This window comes from Prionailurus bengalensis, chromosome A2, assembly GCF_016509475.1.
Source record: "Prionailurus bengalensis isolate Pbe53 chromosome A2, Fcat_Pben_1.1_paternal_pri, whole genome shotgun sequence".
Classification (NCBI taxonomy): domain Eukaryota; kingdom Metazoa; phylum Chordata; class Mammalia; order Carnivora; family Felidae; genus Prionailurus; species Prionailurus bengalensis.
The window spans coordinates 19,757,553-19,772,294 of NC_057348.1; the positions used below are offsets into that span (position 1 = coordinate 19,757,553).

The 14,742-nt window shown below is 43.4% G+C and overlaps 1 protein-coding gene across 12 annotated transcripts in view; it reads left to right on the forward strand.

The window, feature by feature from the left end:
* The first annotated feature begins 6,467 nt into the window (after nucleotides 1-6,467).
* Nucleotides 6,468-14,742, forward strand: part of DOCK3 (dedicator of cytokinesis 3) — a 598,286-nt gene continuing 590,011 nt past the window's right edge. For all 12 annotated transcript variants that reach the window (XM_043587437.1, XM_043587445.1, XM_043587439.1 and 9 more), the window contains exon 1: nucleotides 6,468-6,854. In XM_043587437.1, the coding sequence (XP_043443372.1) occupies nucleotides 6,818-6,854 (37 nt within the window). In that variant the 5' untranslated portion in view covers nucleotides 6,468-6,817. The remainder of the gene's footprint in view (nucleotides 6,855-14,742) is intronic.

Consider the following 14,742-nt stretch of genomic DNA (forward strand, 5'->3'; position numbering starts at 1 on the left):
AAATGAGGGCTGAAGCTAGGTTTGGTTGTGCCATCGTGAGAATCAGGGAAGGATTGGCTTGACCAGGAGAGAAGGAAGCCCAGCGTGGTCCTGGGTGAAGAGTAGTTCTCCATAGCCTCTGTTGGGTGATCCAAGAATTGGGGAGTGTGCCTTTGAGCCCAGTACTTAAGGGGATGGGTCTTTGCCTTGGTTGTTCTCCCAATAAGACCAGGATCTCCTTGAGGAGCCTGATCTTAGGGCTTGGTCTTACTCTTGTCTCTCATCTCTGCTTCTGATCCAAGGCCTGGTAATTGTTGGTACCCCCAATATCATGGGACCCAGCAAGGCCCCAGAACCTGGCCTGCTTCCCACACCAGCCACATCTCTCCCCATTCTCCTCTTGCTTGCACTTATCACATCCTGGTCCCATTTGCCTTTTCATTCCTCAGATACATCAAGTTCCTTCTTCACCAGACCTCCCTCCCTAAATGCTGCTCCCTCTGCCTAGAACACTTTCCTTCTTTACTTGGCTGATTTGTCTGCATTGTCAGTTTCCAGTTTAAACACCACTTCCTCCAGGAAGTCTTCCCTGATTTACCAAACTAGGTCAGGCCCCTTGGTAGATGCTCCCTTTGTACACTGTACTCTTCTGTCCTAGTACTTATGTCTCTAATTAGAGATTCACTTGTGTGAATAATTGATTCAATTCTTCTACTCCCCAACAAGATGGCAAACTCTGTAATGGAAAAACTATCAACAACTTCTGTTCTGGACCTGGTCCATAACAGGTATTCAATAAATATTTGGTGACTGATTAAGATTTTCCACACCTCAAGGTGAAAAGTATAAGGAACTGGTGGGAATGAAGGTTCCCTTTCTAGCTCTGGCCACATAGCAATTCAGAGATAAAGTAGGTGGTGCTACACCAAACAGGCTTTGTTTTGCACTTAACTCAAGTGAATTAGTGAAGACATTGCAATTGGTTGCTTTTTATGTGTAGAGAAATTACCTCTGTCCTGATTTGCAATATCTATGCTATTTTGGGCTGTTTTTCTCTTTTGGGCCTATTTGTATTGGAGCAATAATTTCACCATTTGGCTACGCAGAGGCCCAATTAATATTACAAATATGGTCCCATAAAATTCACTTCTTGACATTAGAACGTTTTGTTGCTAATTACTCTCCAAGGTTTTTAATTTCAATTCCTCCTTGGTGACTGAGTGCAGAAATTCAAGGGCACAGTTATTTCCCCCGAAGGGAAAGGAGAACTAAGTAATGCCAAGTTTCTATCTACTTGCCCTTCCTTCCTGTGGGGTATTTGTTTTTCATGCCTTCTCCTCCCTTTTTCCTGGCCAGAAACAAACAACAAACAAACAAAACCCATTTTGGAACAATGATATACATTTCTGGGAAAATAAAAACACTCATTTGCTAATGTATTCATTCAAGCAATATTTACTGAGCACCTACTGTGTGCCAAATCCTGTGTGCTAGGCACTAAGAACACCAAAAATAATATAGCATGGCACTGTCTTGGGGTAGCTCAAAGTCTTGAGTGGGCAGGGAGTCCTGAAGAGCCTGTGACATATCTGGGGGTACTTCTCATGGTAGAGCTTGATAGACACAGCCCATCCACGAGCACCACATCAGTCCCAGTGGTTGAAATCAGGGAGGTTTTGGGCATTTTTCATTTGAAAATCTTGGTTAATCACAGGGAATCTGCATTTTAATAATATTTTGAATGGGTTGATAAAATAGGAACAGATGGTTAAAGTTTGTCATTTTAGGGAAAATAATGAAATATTGCACTGCTTAATCTGTCTTTTTCACACTCTTCCCTATCCCCTCCCCACCGCGAACATATTCAGATGTAGCAAAATTTAAAGCAAAATACTAATAATATCTTCTTAGTCTCTTAGGTCTCTTTCCTGAAAGGACCCCAACTTTGGCAGCCAGTTCTGTGTTAACCTACTCTGTTAGCCCTTTACTCCAATGTTGCCTCCTGAGAGGAGAGTTCCAAAAAGGTGTTGCTTTGGGGTGTTGCTTTTTGGGATGCTTGTGCATCTCTCTGCCATGAAGAAAACTAGCTTTGTAGATGCTCTATTAACCAGAGTAGACTCACTCCTAGAGGATCCCAGTGGGGCAGAGATGACTTGGGAAACAAATGTTTCTGAGCCTCCTATCCACCTGCCCCTGGGCTGTTTATGTGCATAAGTCCTAGTTGCAAGCACTGCCTGATCAAGAGAAGGCAGAGCTAAGTCTACCATCACCCGTACTTTGCTTAGATTTGCCACCATCATCTGTACTCTGCTTAAATTTGCCTCTATTACCACTGCATTTCTCTGAAAATTTCCCACCATTCTGCTTGGACAGAGTATCTGATGAGATCAACCATGAGAGAAGGAAGCGAATGCTGCTCTTGCACCATGGCCAGAAACTCTTGGGAGACTGAGCATTGTGTACCACTTGCCTACTGCTCACCGACTTCAGTAGCAAGAGCCTCCAGGATGCTCCTGGATAAACATCATCTTTGTGGCCACACATTGTTTTACGAGCTGAGTCATCAGACTGGCTGGCTCCTTAAATACTGGTATCTGATTCTCCAGGCAACAGAAAAAAAAAAGGGGAGAAGATGTGAAGTGTAGCTCATTGAGCTTTGTAGAAGAGTGCCAGTCTCGTTGTCCGAAAGTGATGGGGGGATTTATCATTATGATGTTTGCTTATGTTAAAAAATTGATTAATTTAAGTTCTATTTAAGTGAAAAAGATGATGCTGTCTGCATTTCTTGTATGTTATATACAAAATGTTTGGTTATGGGCTATTTTTAATAGCCACCAATCTTGAAGAACTTCCTGTTGAAGACTTGATTCCTTCTTTAGTCAGCAAGTTGCAATTTATCATCTGAGGTAATGAGTTCCATCCAAAAGTAATAGTGACATGTTAAGTCAAACTGTTTGCACACTTGTTTCTTAAATAGCAAACCATGTTTATATTTTACATAGCTACTCAATAAGATGTCTCAATGAATTTTTTAAATTTAATTTAATTTTCTTAAATGTTTATTTATTATTGAGAGACAGAGAGACAGAGCATGAGCATGAGCATGGGAGGGGCAGAGAGAAGGGGAGACACAGAATCTGAAGCAGGCTCTAGGCTCCGAGCTGTCAGCACAGCCTGACACGGGGCTCGAATGCACAAATCGCGAGATCATGACCTAAGCTGAAGTCGGACGCTCAACTGACCATCCAGGCGCCCTGATTTTTTTTTTTTATTTTAGAGATAGCGACAGAGAGAGAGCGCGCAAGGGAGAGGGACAGAGGGAGAGAGAGAGAGAGCGCAAGGGAGAGGGACAGAGGGGGGGAGAGAGAGAGAGAGAGAGAGAGAGAGAGAGAGAGAGAGAGAGAGAGAATCTTAAGCAGTCTCCATGTTCAGCCTAGAGCCCAACACAGGGCTTGATCCCATGACCCTGGAATCATGACCTAGGCTGAAATTAGGAGTCAGACGCTCAACCAGCTGAGCCACCCAGGTGTCCCATCAATGAATTTTTAATTAAAGCCTATATCAAGGAAATGTGCCTATATCAAGGAAATTTACTCTTTTTAACTCAAGTTTCTCAATTGGGAGATTTGTGACTTGCTGAAATAAATTTCTCAGTTTTCTTTTCCAACCTATTGCATTATGATCTCAGATAACATACAGGTAGATAATTCACCCAAGAGTATATGTTGAATTCCTGTTTGATGGTAGGCATTATGATAGTCTCTGTGTGGGGTAAAAATAAACAGAGCAATCTTTGCCACTTAAAAAGGAAACAGATGTTTGTCAATGTGCAAGGCAGACCCATCTGATCTCTTGGAGGAAAGTGGGGTGAGTAGGTGCTACAGGAAAGGCCCTCATGGGAGAGCAAAATCTCCTTTTGCCAAGGGCTGTTGGGAAGTTTAAGGGAAGAACAGCCCTTGGAGGGTGAGGAGGATCCATGAGTTTCAAGAGAGGAGAATACATGGGTTGAGTGATACTGTATGCAAAGGCCCAGCCAGAGCCAGGGAAGAGTAGCTGCTTGTATATAGAGTTGGGACATCCCTGGGGACTTCTGGGAGAGCAGTTTCTGGAGGTGACAGGGTCAGAAACCAGATCATCTGAGAGTCAAATGAATTGCATTAAAATAAAGGGATTTGGAGTGGTTGATTATTCTTCACAGTCATCTAGAGGAGGAAGAAAGAAGGAATGGAAGCTGAGGGTACCAACAGGGCAGATGTTGTTGGTATCACAGAAGGAGCCTATGGAACAGAACTGGGTGAAAATGGAGGGCAGAGAGCAAAAATGGGGTGGTGAGTTCTGGGGATCCTAAGAAGGAGCAGGCAGTGAAACTGGGTGGTGGTGAAAACATAAAGAAGTGGATGGAGAGGAGGGGAAGGCAGGGTGCCAAGGGTCCTGATTTTCAGAGGCAAGTTGAAGGTTGGCTCACATGTTGGGAGGGGTGTGTGTATGGGGGGTGCAGTGAGAGTGGACTGACAGCATGAAGAAGGGCTCAGAACAGATGCTGTGGGTATATGAGAGCAGGTGTATATCTCTGCTGAAGCCTGATTCTCCATGACGTGCTCTTTTGCTTCAAGAAAACAATCTAAATTTAGTACAAAGAGCAAGACTGTAGGGGTCTGAGATTTATCAGATGCCCCCTTCTCACCTTGGCCCATTTTCTTTTCCCTTTACCAGTTGGGATTAATGCATTCCCATCCCTGAGCTGAGGTGTGCAGTTGTTGATTGGGAGTGTCTTTGTCTGGGGAAGCTGTCATCTAAGATGAATCCAGACTGGGAACAAGAGAGTAAACTTTGGGAAAACCAGTCATTGGGCTCCGAGACTGTGATCATGTACATCAGCCAATGGAGTGGAACTAGGAAATGAAATAAGAGCTTTAAGTTTGTTCGTTCAGAAGGTCTGTATAACTTGGCCCACTTGCTAGATAGCTCCCTTTTTGGGAATGTGGGCTTCATTACATGGTGACATTCCAGGGTGGTCATTGGGCAGGGGTCTTCTGGGAACACTTAGCTACATAAATAAAGATAACTCCTTTATTATGTTCTTGGACTCCCCCAACCCCTCAGTGTATCTAGCTCTTGAGAAACTCAATCATTTACAGAATATTTTCCTAATACAGGAGTGTGCAGCCTTCACTGGTGGAAGGAGTGAGTCTATAGGTCAGGATTTGGGGATCTGTGGCAATAATCCAGGTGAGCTTAGTCAGGCCTGGAATGAGTAATCATAAAGGGCATTATGAAGAAAGAACCAATAAGATCTGTTGATTACCAAGATATTCTTGTACTAGTCTTGCTTCCTACTCAACAAGTGCGCATCAGGTGTTAGGTAGGTGCTGAGAGTGACTTTAGCCTGGAGCTTGCCTTTTGGGAGCAGTCTTAATGGGAGAAATAAGGCACAAATGCACACAGCTGGAATCCTAGGCAAAAGAAGGGGAGGATCCAGTCTGCTAGCTGCAGGATCTGGGAAGCTTTCCTGGAAGTGATGCACTGATCTGGGCTTGGAAGAGTGTTCAAGGATGTTCAGTCAAGTGAGGAGTGACACCAAGGTTTTGTCTGGTGACAGATGCTGGTGACAGAGATGGATAAATATGCTGGGATTAGGGCTGGGACCACAACGTGGTCCAGATGCAGGTTAAAGAAGTCCTGCAGTTGCCAGGATTATCCTGATCTTTGGAGAATGGTTGACCTAGGGTCACAAGGTGATATTTGGAGAAGTAAGAGGGAACAGATTTTTTTGGGGGGGGGGTTGGAAACAAAGGAGGAAAGTTTTGGGACTGAGCCAAAAGTCCGAATAGCCTATAAGGCAGAGACCTAGGAGGAGCAGAGGCGGTGCCCAGGGCAGGATCCCAGATCCTAACAAGGAAGGGTTTCCTTACTAAGAAGGCTACTCTGATTGTTCACACTCCAAGAATTTACCGCATAGGACAACTCAGCGAAACAAGAACCAAGGAGGCGGTAGGGCTTCGGCCTAGAAGGCATCCCAGAGACGAAGAGCGAGGGGCAACAGCGCCCCACCTTGTTCTCCCGCGGCGACCCCACCTTTCGGGTCCGGCAATACGCAGGGTGGCTCCCAGGACCTTTCCGGGATGGGCAGTGTCCACACTGTTAGCGACACTGGGATGGGTCTGAAAACAGTATCCTTCCCTCCTCCCTTCTCGATCCTCCCTCTCGGACAGAGTCCCGCGGCAATCTCGCTGTGCCAGGCAGGAAGCACCGGACGCGCAAGACTCTAGCGGCCTAGGGCCTCCCACCTGCCCAGCCCGCCTCTACCATCATTTGCTACCGCCGAGGGCGGGGGTCCACGGAGGAGCTAGGTCTGACCCCCGCGGGGCCGTCCAATCGCCTCTCGCGGATTTCCCTCCGCTGGCGCGCGGCGGCGGCGCGTGAGCTCGCGCGCGGGCTCGGGGGGCGCGAGCCCGGGCAGCGCGAGCCCCCGCGCGCCGGGAGTGGCGCATGCGCGGCCGTCCTGCGAGCCCGCTGAGGCGAGCCGAACCGCGGCGGCGCCGGGAGCAGAACAGCGGAGCTGTGAGGGACCGAGCGGCGGGGCGGGAGCAGCGGCGACGGACAGGTGGAGAGACCTCGCCCGCGCCTCCCGGGACTGCTGGGCCGCTCGCGGGAGCCTCGCGGTTCGGACGTGGCGGCGGCGGCATCCCGGACGGCCTGTGAGGGATGCGCCGCCCACTGCCCCGCGCCGCCTGACCGCCCCCGCTTCGGCTTGCGGTGCGCCACAGCCGGGCCCGCGGCCGTCCCCGCCGCGCTGTCGCCCGGCCGCCGCGCCCGCGGGGCCGCGCCCGGCCCGGCCATGTGGACCCCCACGGAGGAGGAGAAATACGGCGTAGGTAGGTGAGGCTCCGGCCTGGCCACAGCAGGGGTCCCAGGGACGCGCCCTTGCTCTGGGCCCCGTAGCGGCCCCGCCTCGATTCGCGCCCGCGCGCTCCCGCCCCTGCCCGCAGGCTGCGCGGCCTCGGCGCGGGGCGGGCGCGGCGGGGGCGGCGGGGGCGGCGGGGCGTGTGGTGCTGGGGTGGGAGCGGGCCTCCGGGAGTGGGGAGGGCGGCAGGGGGCGCTGGCGGTGCGGCCTCGGCAGGTGCGGCGGGCGGGAGGGGCGGGCACGGTGGGCTGGGCCCCTGTGGCTGCGTGAGGTTTCTGGTGTGGGGTACAGGGCAGTTTTACCCAAGAAGCCAAATCCTGAGAGTCTTGTTTTCTCCGCACCTAATCTCAGTTTTAGCGAGTTTCCGCACCTGAGTTGCTGAGCCCGATGACTGTTTATTTTTTGGACTGGAACCTTTCAAATGGATAAAAAACGTTGACATCATTTTTCCAGTTCAAAATTTTGTAGACATTTGACTGCAAGTGTTTGGTCTGTTTTAATTTGTTCTGCATTCAGTATTAGAAATAATTACAGTGGGAAGTGTTTTTGGACATGTCTCAGTGTTACGTTTAGTGTGTGTATGTAGTACAGTGTCGTTAAAAACAAAAACACCAACAAACCTGTTTTCAGGTGAGACTGTTATTCATCTTAGAATCCTCTTTTTATCTTACAAGTGTTAAACTCCAGAAGCTAAATGATTCTTGTAACATTAAACTTCTTTAAAAAGAATGAATATTTAATAATACAAAGGGTTGAATGTTAGTTTTCCTTTTAATAATGCTAGTGTTTTGTGGCAATAACATGATAGAGCTCAGCCACAATGCATTATTGTAAGTCCTGTGCCATCTTATTGGGTTAAAAACAGATTTAAAAGGTTGAGTGTACAGGTTCCCCTACCTCCCAACTTGTAATGGAAAACTATGGATGGGGAAATCTCTCTAAACATAGATTTTTATTTCTCATGTTTTTTTTCACCTCAGTTCAATCAAGATTTAACTCACAATTCACTACGAAATAACTTAAAAAAATTTTTAAGAAGAAATTTATTGTCAAATTGGTTTCCATACAACACCCAGTGCTCATCCCAACAGGTGCCCTCCTCAAATGCCTATTACCCACCCTCCCCTCCCTCCCACCCCCCATCAACTCTCAGTTTATTCTCAGTTTTTAAGAGTCTCTTATGGGAGCGAAATAACTTTTTAAACTGGCAGTAGTAACAAACATTTAGGAATACAATCAGGCAAGTTATGTGAAAGTTGAATTTATTGAATTTTAAGGACCTGCAGAGAGATCTTCTATGTTGGTATAAAATCCTGTTTTGAAAGGTAACTTTCTAAAGTTTTTAATTAGCTCTGCTACAATGGCATGATAGTATGCTAGGATGGAAGCGATAAAAGAAGCCCTAGTGCTTGAGTCTCTGTTGAGAAGGAATTGGGAAATGATGCAAAGAGCCGGGATTCGCCTGTGGGGACATTTTACCTTTTCTCTTAGTTCTCTAAATACTATATATATATATATATATATATATATATATTCCATGAAATGAAGAGTTGATGGTTTATCTTCTCCATAACTTGCTTTCAGAACTGCTGAACTAGAATAACAAATAATTGATGTGAAAGTGGCACCTAAGTGATGATTCCTTCTGGGAAAGAATCCTTCAGTAGGAGAGTTAGCAGATTTCTGAGTCCTGGCTTCTCTTTACTGGTGTTGTGGGCAAGTTAACATCATTTTCTTAATGTGTAAATTGGGGATAATATTTACCTACAGGGTTGTGAAAATCAAATGAAAGTGTACCAGATGCTTAATAAATGTTAATTTCTTCTTTTCCCTGTAGTACTCAGAGTAATAATAATACCAGGTATTTCCTCTGATGTGTTCTTAGAAGGACACAGTGCAGGGTAATCAAGATAGGCATATGTGAATCTCCAGGCACTAGGATTTGGTGTGTGATTTAATCAGGAAGATGGAATGAAATTCTTGCATTCTTAGGACTGTGGGTTTAGCTTTAGAAAAATGGTTATTTCCTGTGGAGAGGACACAGCATTGGGCACAGGGAAGGACCTAAATGCTTTGTAAATGAGAGATGTTGTTATTCTGAAGATATTAACAGTTGTGATTTAGCGTACTTTAGATGCTTTTCCTGCCAAACAAGGCATCTCTTTTCCTACTTTCTCTCACAGCTTTGTTCTACTGTCCCTTCCTCAGTTATGGTCTGAAAGTTCTTGTAGAAATTGTTCAAAACTCAGGGTACATCTCTTTCCGTAAGCACGTTAGGATACACTCTTAGGCTTTTTATTTAGTAAAATCTGGTTCAGCCTATAAAGTAGCTTAAATGTTATACTTACAATAAGAAAAATAGTCAATCAAAAATAGTGTGTTAGCTGCATTATTTAATTGCTAGTTTGAAAATCTATTATCATTATTCCTAGGAGGTAGTATTTTGAGTTTCAGCTTTGATTTTTATGACCAGCTTGGAGCATAGGTTTCTATCTCTGCTTGTTTTGCTTATTGCTTATTGAATCCTTACAGCAAGGAGGGAAAACTTGTACCTACTCCCTACCAATTTGGAGAAACTGCTTGGATGTTAGTGAGGGGAAAAGTCCCCTGTTGCAGCATTGCAAAGGATTTTTTTTCCATTGCAGCTATTCATCTGTATTTGACATTGGTAAGGTGTTTGAGATTCTGTAGAAACATTTTACTTTAGCTTTTGTTTTTTTTTAATACAGGAATTCTATACAGGTTACAACATTTTCAAATTATTTGATTTATTCACCTAGAACTAGGTGATAAATGAGCTTCTATTCATTGTAATATTCTGTGGTTGACTTTAGAGGAAGGGGAGAAAACTGTTCTTTTTTGAGGTTTAGTCTTGGGTCAGTCACCGTGTTGCTAGGGATTCTTACTTAATGTTATACCATATAGAGTCCCAGAGCAGTTCTAATGTTATCTTCATCATACAGATGAAGAAACTGGATCTCAGAGGTGGTTAGTCCTTTTTTGTCCTTCAGCAATTGAATATTCTCCTTATATTTCTTCTTGGCAATGGGCAATATTTTGTGATACACTTGGCTTTTTTGCTATCCTTCTTTAGTATTAAAAGGGCTGTTTTTTACTGAACCCGTTAGCCATGTTTTGACTCTTTATGTCTCTTTCCCTCTGAGATTCTGTTTTCCTTTCTGTTGCCATGAATGCTTAGAAAGCCCTGTATCTTTCCATTCTTTATTTTACATTTCCAAGAAGCTTCCTCTTCTAAAATGCATTAGGTGAGAACAATCCACCTATTTTTGTGAAATAGTTGTCTTTTCCCATGTTGATGGCACCCAAACTACCCAATATAGAAACCAAAGATCAAGAAAATACTTTTCTCATCCTCTGACAGCAGCAGCAGCAAACACTGATAACAAAACAAGAATGTTTATAATTAACTTCTAAAATAGAATAGCAGCAAAAGTTTGAATACATATGTACTAGTTTGTCATCTTAGGGCTGGAAGCTTGCCTCAGGTCATTATCTTGTTTATTCTGCTGTCATAAGGTAATTTTTTTTTTTTAATAACTCAGGGCATTTGTTGTTTATTTCCTAATCCACACTTAGTAAATAAACCATAACAGTTTTTCCTCATCACCAACCAGAATACCTGATATTTTAGTTTTGTAATGTTATATTTATTTTTATCTTGTATAAAAAGTAATTCATATTTTCTGCCTTATTTTTACCAGATTTCCTTTTGCTTGATTTTTCCCAGATAGAACAAAAAAACACTTTTTAAAAAAAGCCCTGGGTCCTTAAAAGAAATTTACCTTGTAAAGATCCTGTGGTGCAGAGGCATCTGAAGGCGGAGAAGGAATAGGTTGATGAAACCAGATTGGAAAGAACCAGTGATCACAAAATTTCACTAAATCTGTTGGTAAATAGGCTAAAATAGGCTACGGTTCAGTGAAATAGTGCAAAGGCAGTGGGCTTTTTAGTTACTTGTTCCATGAGGGAATCCCAGTGTTTGAAACCTCTGTAAGGGCCCCATACCTCTCACAGGTAAAGGCATCTACTAGGGATAGAGAATATATCATATACCCAGGACTTTATTTTGTTTTAAAAAATGAGGATGGGGGCGCCTGGGTGGCTCAGTTGGTTAAGCGTCCGACTTCGGCTCAGGTCACGATCTCGCGGTCGGTGAGTTCGAGCCCCGTGTTGGGCTCTGGGCTGGTGGCTCAGAGTCTGGAGCCTGCTTCTGATTCTGTGTCTCCCTGTCTCTCTGCCCCTCCCCCATTCATGCTCTGTCTCTCTCTGTCACAAAAATAAATAAAGGTTAAAAAAATTAAAAAAAAATGAGGATGTGCTTGATGTTTTATGATTGGGGTTTAGTGTTTACAGGGAGCTTCCACATTATGATTCTACTTGAGCCTTACACCATAATATGTCCTCTCCCCTCTTTTTGAAACAGGTGGGAAAGAAACTTTAGCTGAGAGGAGTTAGGGACTGATCTAGGGAATTTAAGTCAGTTAGTGCTGAGTTGAGATTTGAACGTAGAACTTTGGGAGTCTAAGCCACAGCTTCTTTTATTACATCATGTTGCTTCTGAAAGGACTTTGTCAGTAGCGTGTATCTGTGGCTCAAAAGATAAGGCATTCTTGTGGTGCCTGAGTGCCTCAGTCGGTTAAGTGTCTGACTTTGGCTCAGGTCATGATCTCACAGTTCGTGGGTTGGAGCCCATGTCGGGCTCTGTGCTGACAGCTCAGAGCCTGGAGCCTGCTTCAGATTCTGTGTCTCCCTCTCTCTGCCCCTCCGCTGCTTGCACTCTGTCTCTCTGTCTCTCTCTGTCTCTCTCAAAAATAAATAAACATAAAAAAAAGACTACATAGTTATATTTATTGTTCTGCTTCTAATTGTAAAGACTTGCACTGGTAATGAATACACATTTAGGACATGACAAGTCAGAAGGCACGTTTTTAAAGAGCTCTGAAGGATATGTTCGCTTTTTTAAAGACACTATTAGCTGAGAGGAAAGAAGTTGAGTTTGGCAAATATTTATTGAGTGCCTTTTCAAACCAAGAGGTCTTTGTTTTTTTTTTTAATTTTTTAACGTTTATTTATTTTTGAGAGAGAGACAGAGTATGAACAGGGGAGGGTCAGAAAGAGAGGGAGACACAGAATCTGAAACAGGCTCCAGACTCTGAGCTGTCAGCACAGAGCCCGACGTGGGCCTCGAACTCACAGACCGCGAGATCATGACCTGAGCTGAAGTCGGACACTTAACCGACTGAGCCACGCAGGTGCCCCAAGAGGTCTTTGTTTTGATCTGTAATTCTGTAAAGTAAACAGGAAATAGCCAACAGGAAATTGTCAACATTTTGTTTTAATGTTTATTTTTGAGAGAGAGAGAGAGAGAGAGAGAGAGAGAGAGAGAGAGAGCGCGCGCACACACACACACACACGGGGGAGGGGCAGAGAGAGAGGGAGACACAGAATTGGAAGTAGGCTCCAGGCTCCGAGCTGTCAGCATAGAGCCTGATGTGGGGCTTGAACTCACAGACCATGAGATCATGACATGAGCTGAAGTTGGATGCTTAACCGACTGAGCCACCCAGGTGCCCTACTGCTTAATAGAAAAGTCACTATGCAACAATATTCTGTAGTCTATTCAAATATTATAGTTCATTTTATCATGCAGTGTTAAGGGGCGCCTGTGTGGCTCAGTGGGTTGAGTGTCTGACTTCGGCTCAGGTCATGATCTCGCGGTTGATGAGTTCGAGCCCTGCCTTGGGCTCTGTGCTGACAGCTCAGAGCATGGAGCCTGCTTCGGATTCTGTGTCTCCTCTTTCTCAGCCACTCCCCTGCTCATGCTCTGTCTCTCTCTGTCGCAAAAATAAGTAAACATTAAACAAAAATTATCATGCAGTGTTAAAAGAGAATGTGCTTTAGAAACATTAAACTAAATTGTAAACATGACACCTTTTTCTGTTTAGCAATTTTAGACATATTTGGAAACATAACAGTCTCAAGATAATGGTCATTGAGGTTTGAGGTTGAAAGTACTTTATATATATTCATATCATATTTTTACATTGGTGCTAATTTTAATTTTTAATAGTTTGTATTTTGAATCTTTCTTTTGAAATCTGTGTCTTTATTCTTGATGATAAGAATGATCTGAAATTATTCCCAGTGTGTAAGCATTATTGGATATGCTATATTAGGGTTTTAATTCTAAGATTATGCTTTTACTCTAATGAACAAACCTGTTTATGATTTTGCTCTCGACTCTTGCATAACCCCTTTTGACACATTTTGTACGGAAAAGCAAGATTTTTTTTTTCACATAAAGCCTCAAGGAACTTAAAAAAGTCTTCAAAAATACATTGCCATATTATTTTAGCTGTGGTCCAGGTACTTGCAGATGATTTGCTATATCACACAGTAGGATACTCTAGTAGAAATAATTACTATGTTGGGAAATGTCATTCAGAAGCTTCCTGTTTTCCTACTTTTCTGCAGTGGAATAAAATCGCAGCCTCCTGCTTCCATCTGTTTCTCCTTCTCTCTTCGAAACTCATTCATGAGCTCTTACTCACTGGTGAGTGAGAACCAAAACTGATGGAAGAATTAGTGTTATGATGAATGCAGAACTTTGTATTATAGACTTAGTAACATACCTCAGATAGATGTGCATTTGGCCTTTATTCAGATTCATCTAGTGAAAAGCCCTAACCACTTTTTGGGATAGCCCTATTTTATTGTTTAGAGAGCTGTAATTCGAACATTCTTCCTTACTGAATAGACTCCCTATAATTTCTTAGAAGTCTGTGTTCTGTGCCTATATTTAAATAATTTGCATCATAGCCCTTCAGTAGTTTATAACATTTTAGAATTGTAAGGCATTTTAGAGATACATGGGTTTCAGGCTCTAGAACTAAGTAAGTCTAGTTGGAATAGCTGACATTCATTAAGTGATTAAGTGTTTACCACATGCCTAGCACTTTCATGTTATGTCTCAAATTTGCTTTTCAGCCTCATCTGCTGACCTACTGGTACTTTATAATTTAGTGGAACTGAACTTTCACCAAGTCTTTCAATCTCGACTTAATTATACTAGTGCTGTCATGTGCCAGGACTATTTGTCACCAATTAAGTACTTGTTATTTACTGCATCATGTCTCATTCATATTATTCCTTTTATGTGGGGTCTTTTACCTCCTCCATCTCTCAAAGTTTTTCCTGCCTAGCTAGGCTCCTTTCATATATTGTTATCTTTGTAAATCTTTTTAGACCCTTGACCCTCTCTTTCTCCAATTAGATAGATTTTATTCTTTTAAGTTCATAAAACTTTGTACCTTATAGTGGTATATTTATTTTGTCCTCTTCCACTAGACTAATGTGTTTCCAATTTTTTACTATGCCCTACAATAAGAAGTACATTTAAAGTTGCTATCTCTGGGGTGCCTGGGTGGCTGTAGTTTCGGCTAAGTATCAGACTTCAGTTCAGGTAATGATCTCGCTGCTCGTGGGTTTGAGCCCCACATCGGGCTCTGTGCTGACAGCTTTGAGTCTGGAGCCTGCTTTGGATTCTGTCTCCCTCTCTGTCCCTGCACTTATGCTCTGTCTCTCTCTCAAAAATAAATAAACATTAAAAACAAAATTGCTGTCTCTTGTGTGTGTATCTACACATACATAGACTTGTATACATATATATGAAAAAGTTAAAAGTTTTATGATATAGTACTGTGTATTTTGTACAGTGTACTCTGATATTTTCTGTTAAGTGAGAAGTATTGGTGGCAGCTCACTCAATGGATCTTGTGACCCATGGTTAAAAAAAACCACTGCTTTAGGCTATAAACTCTTAAAAGTAGGGATTGTGT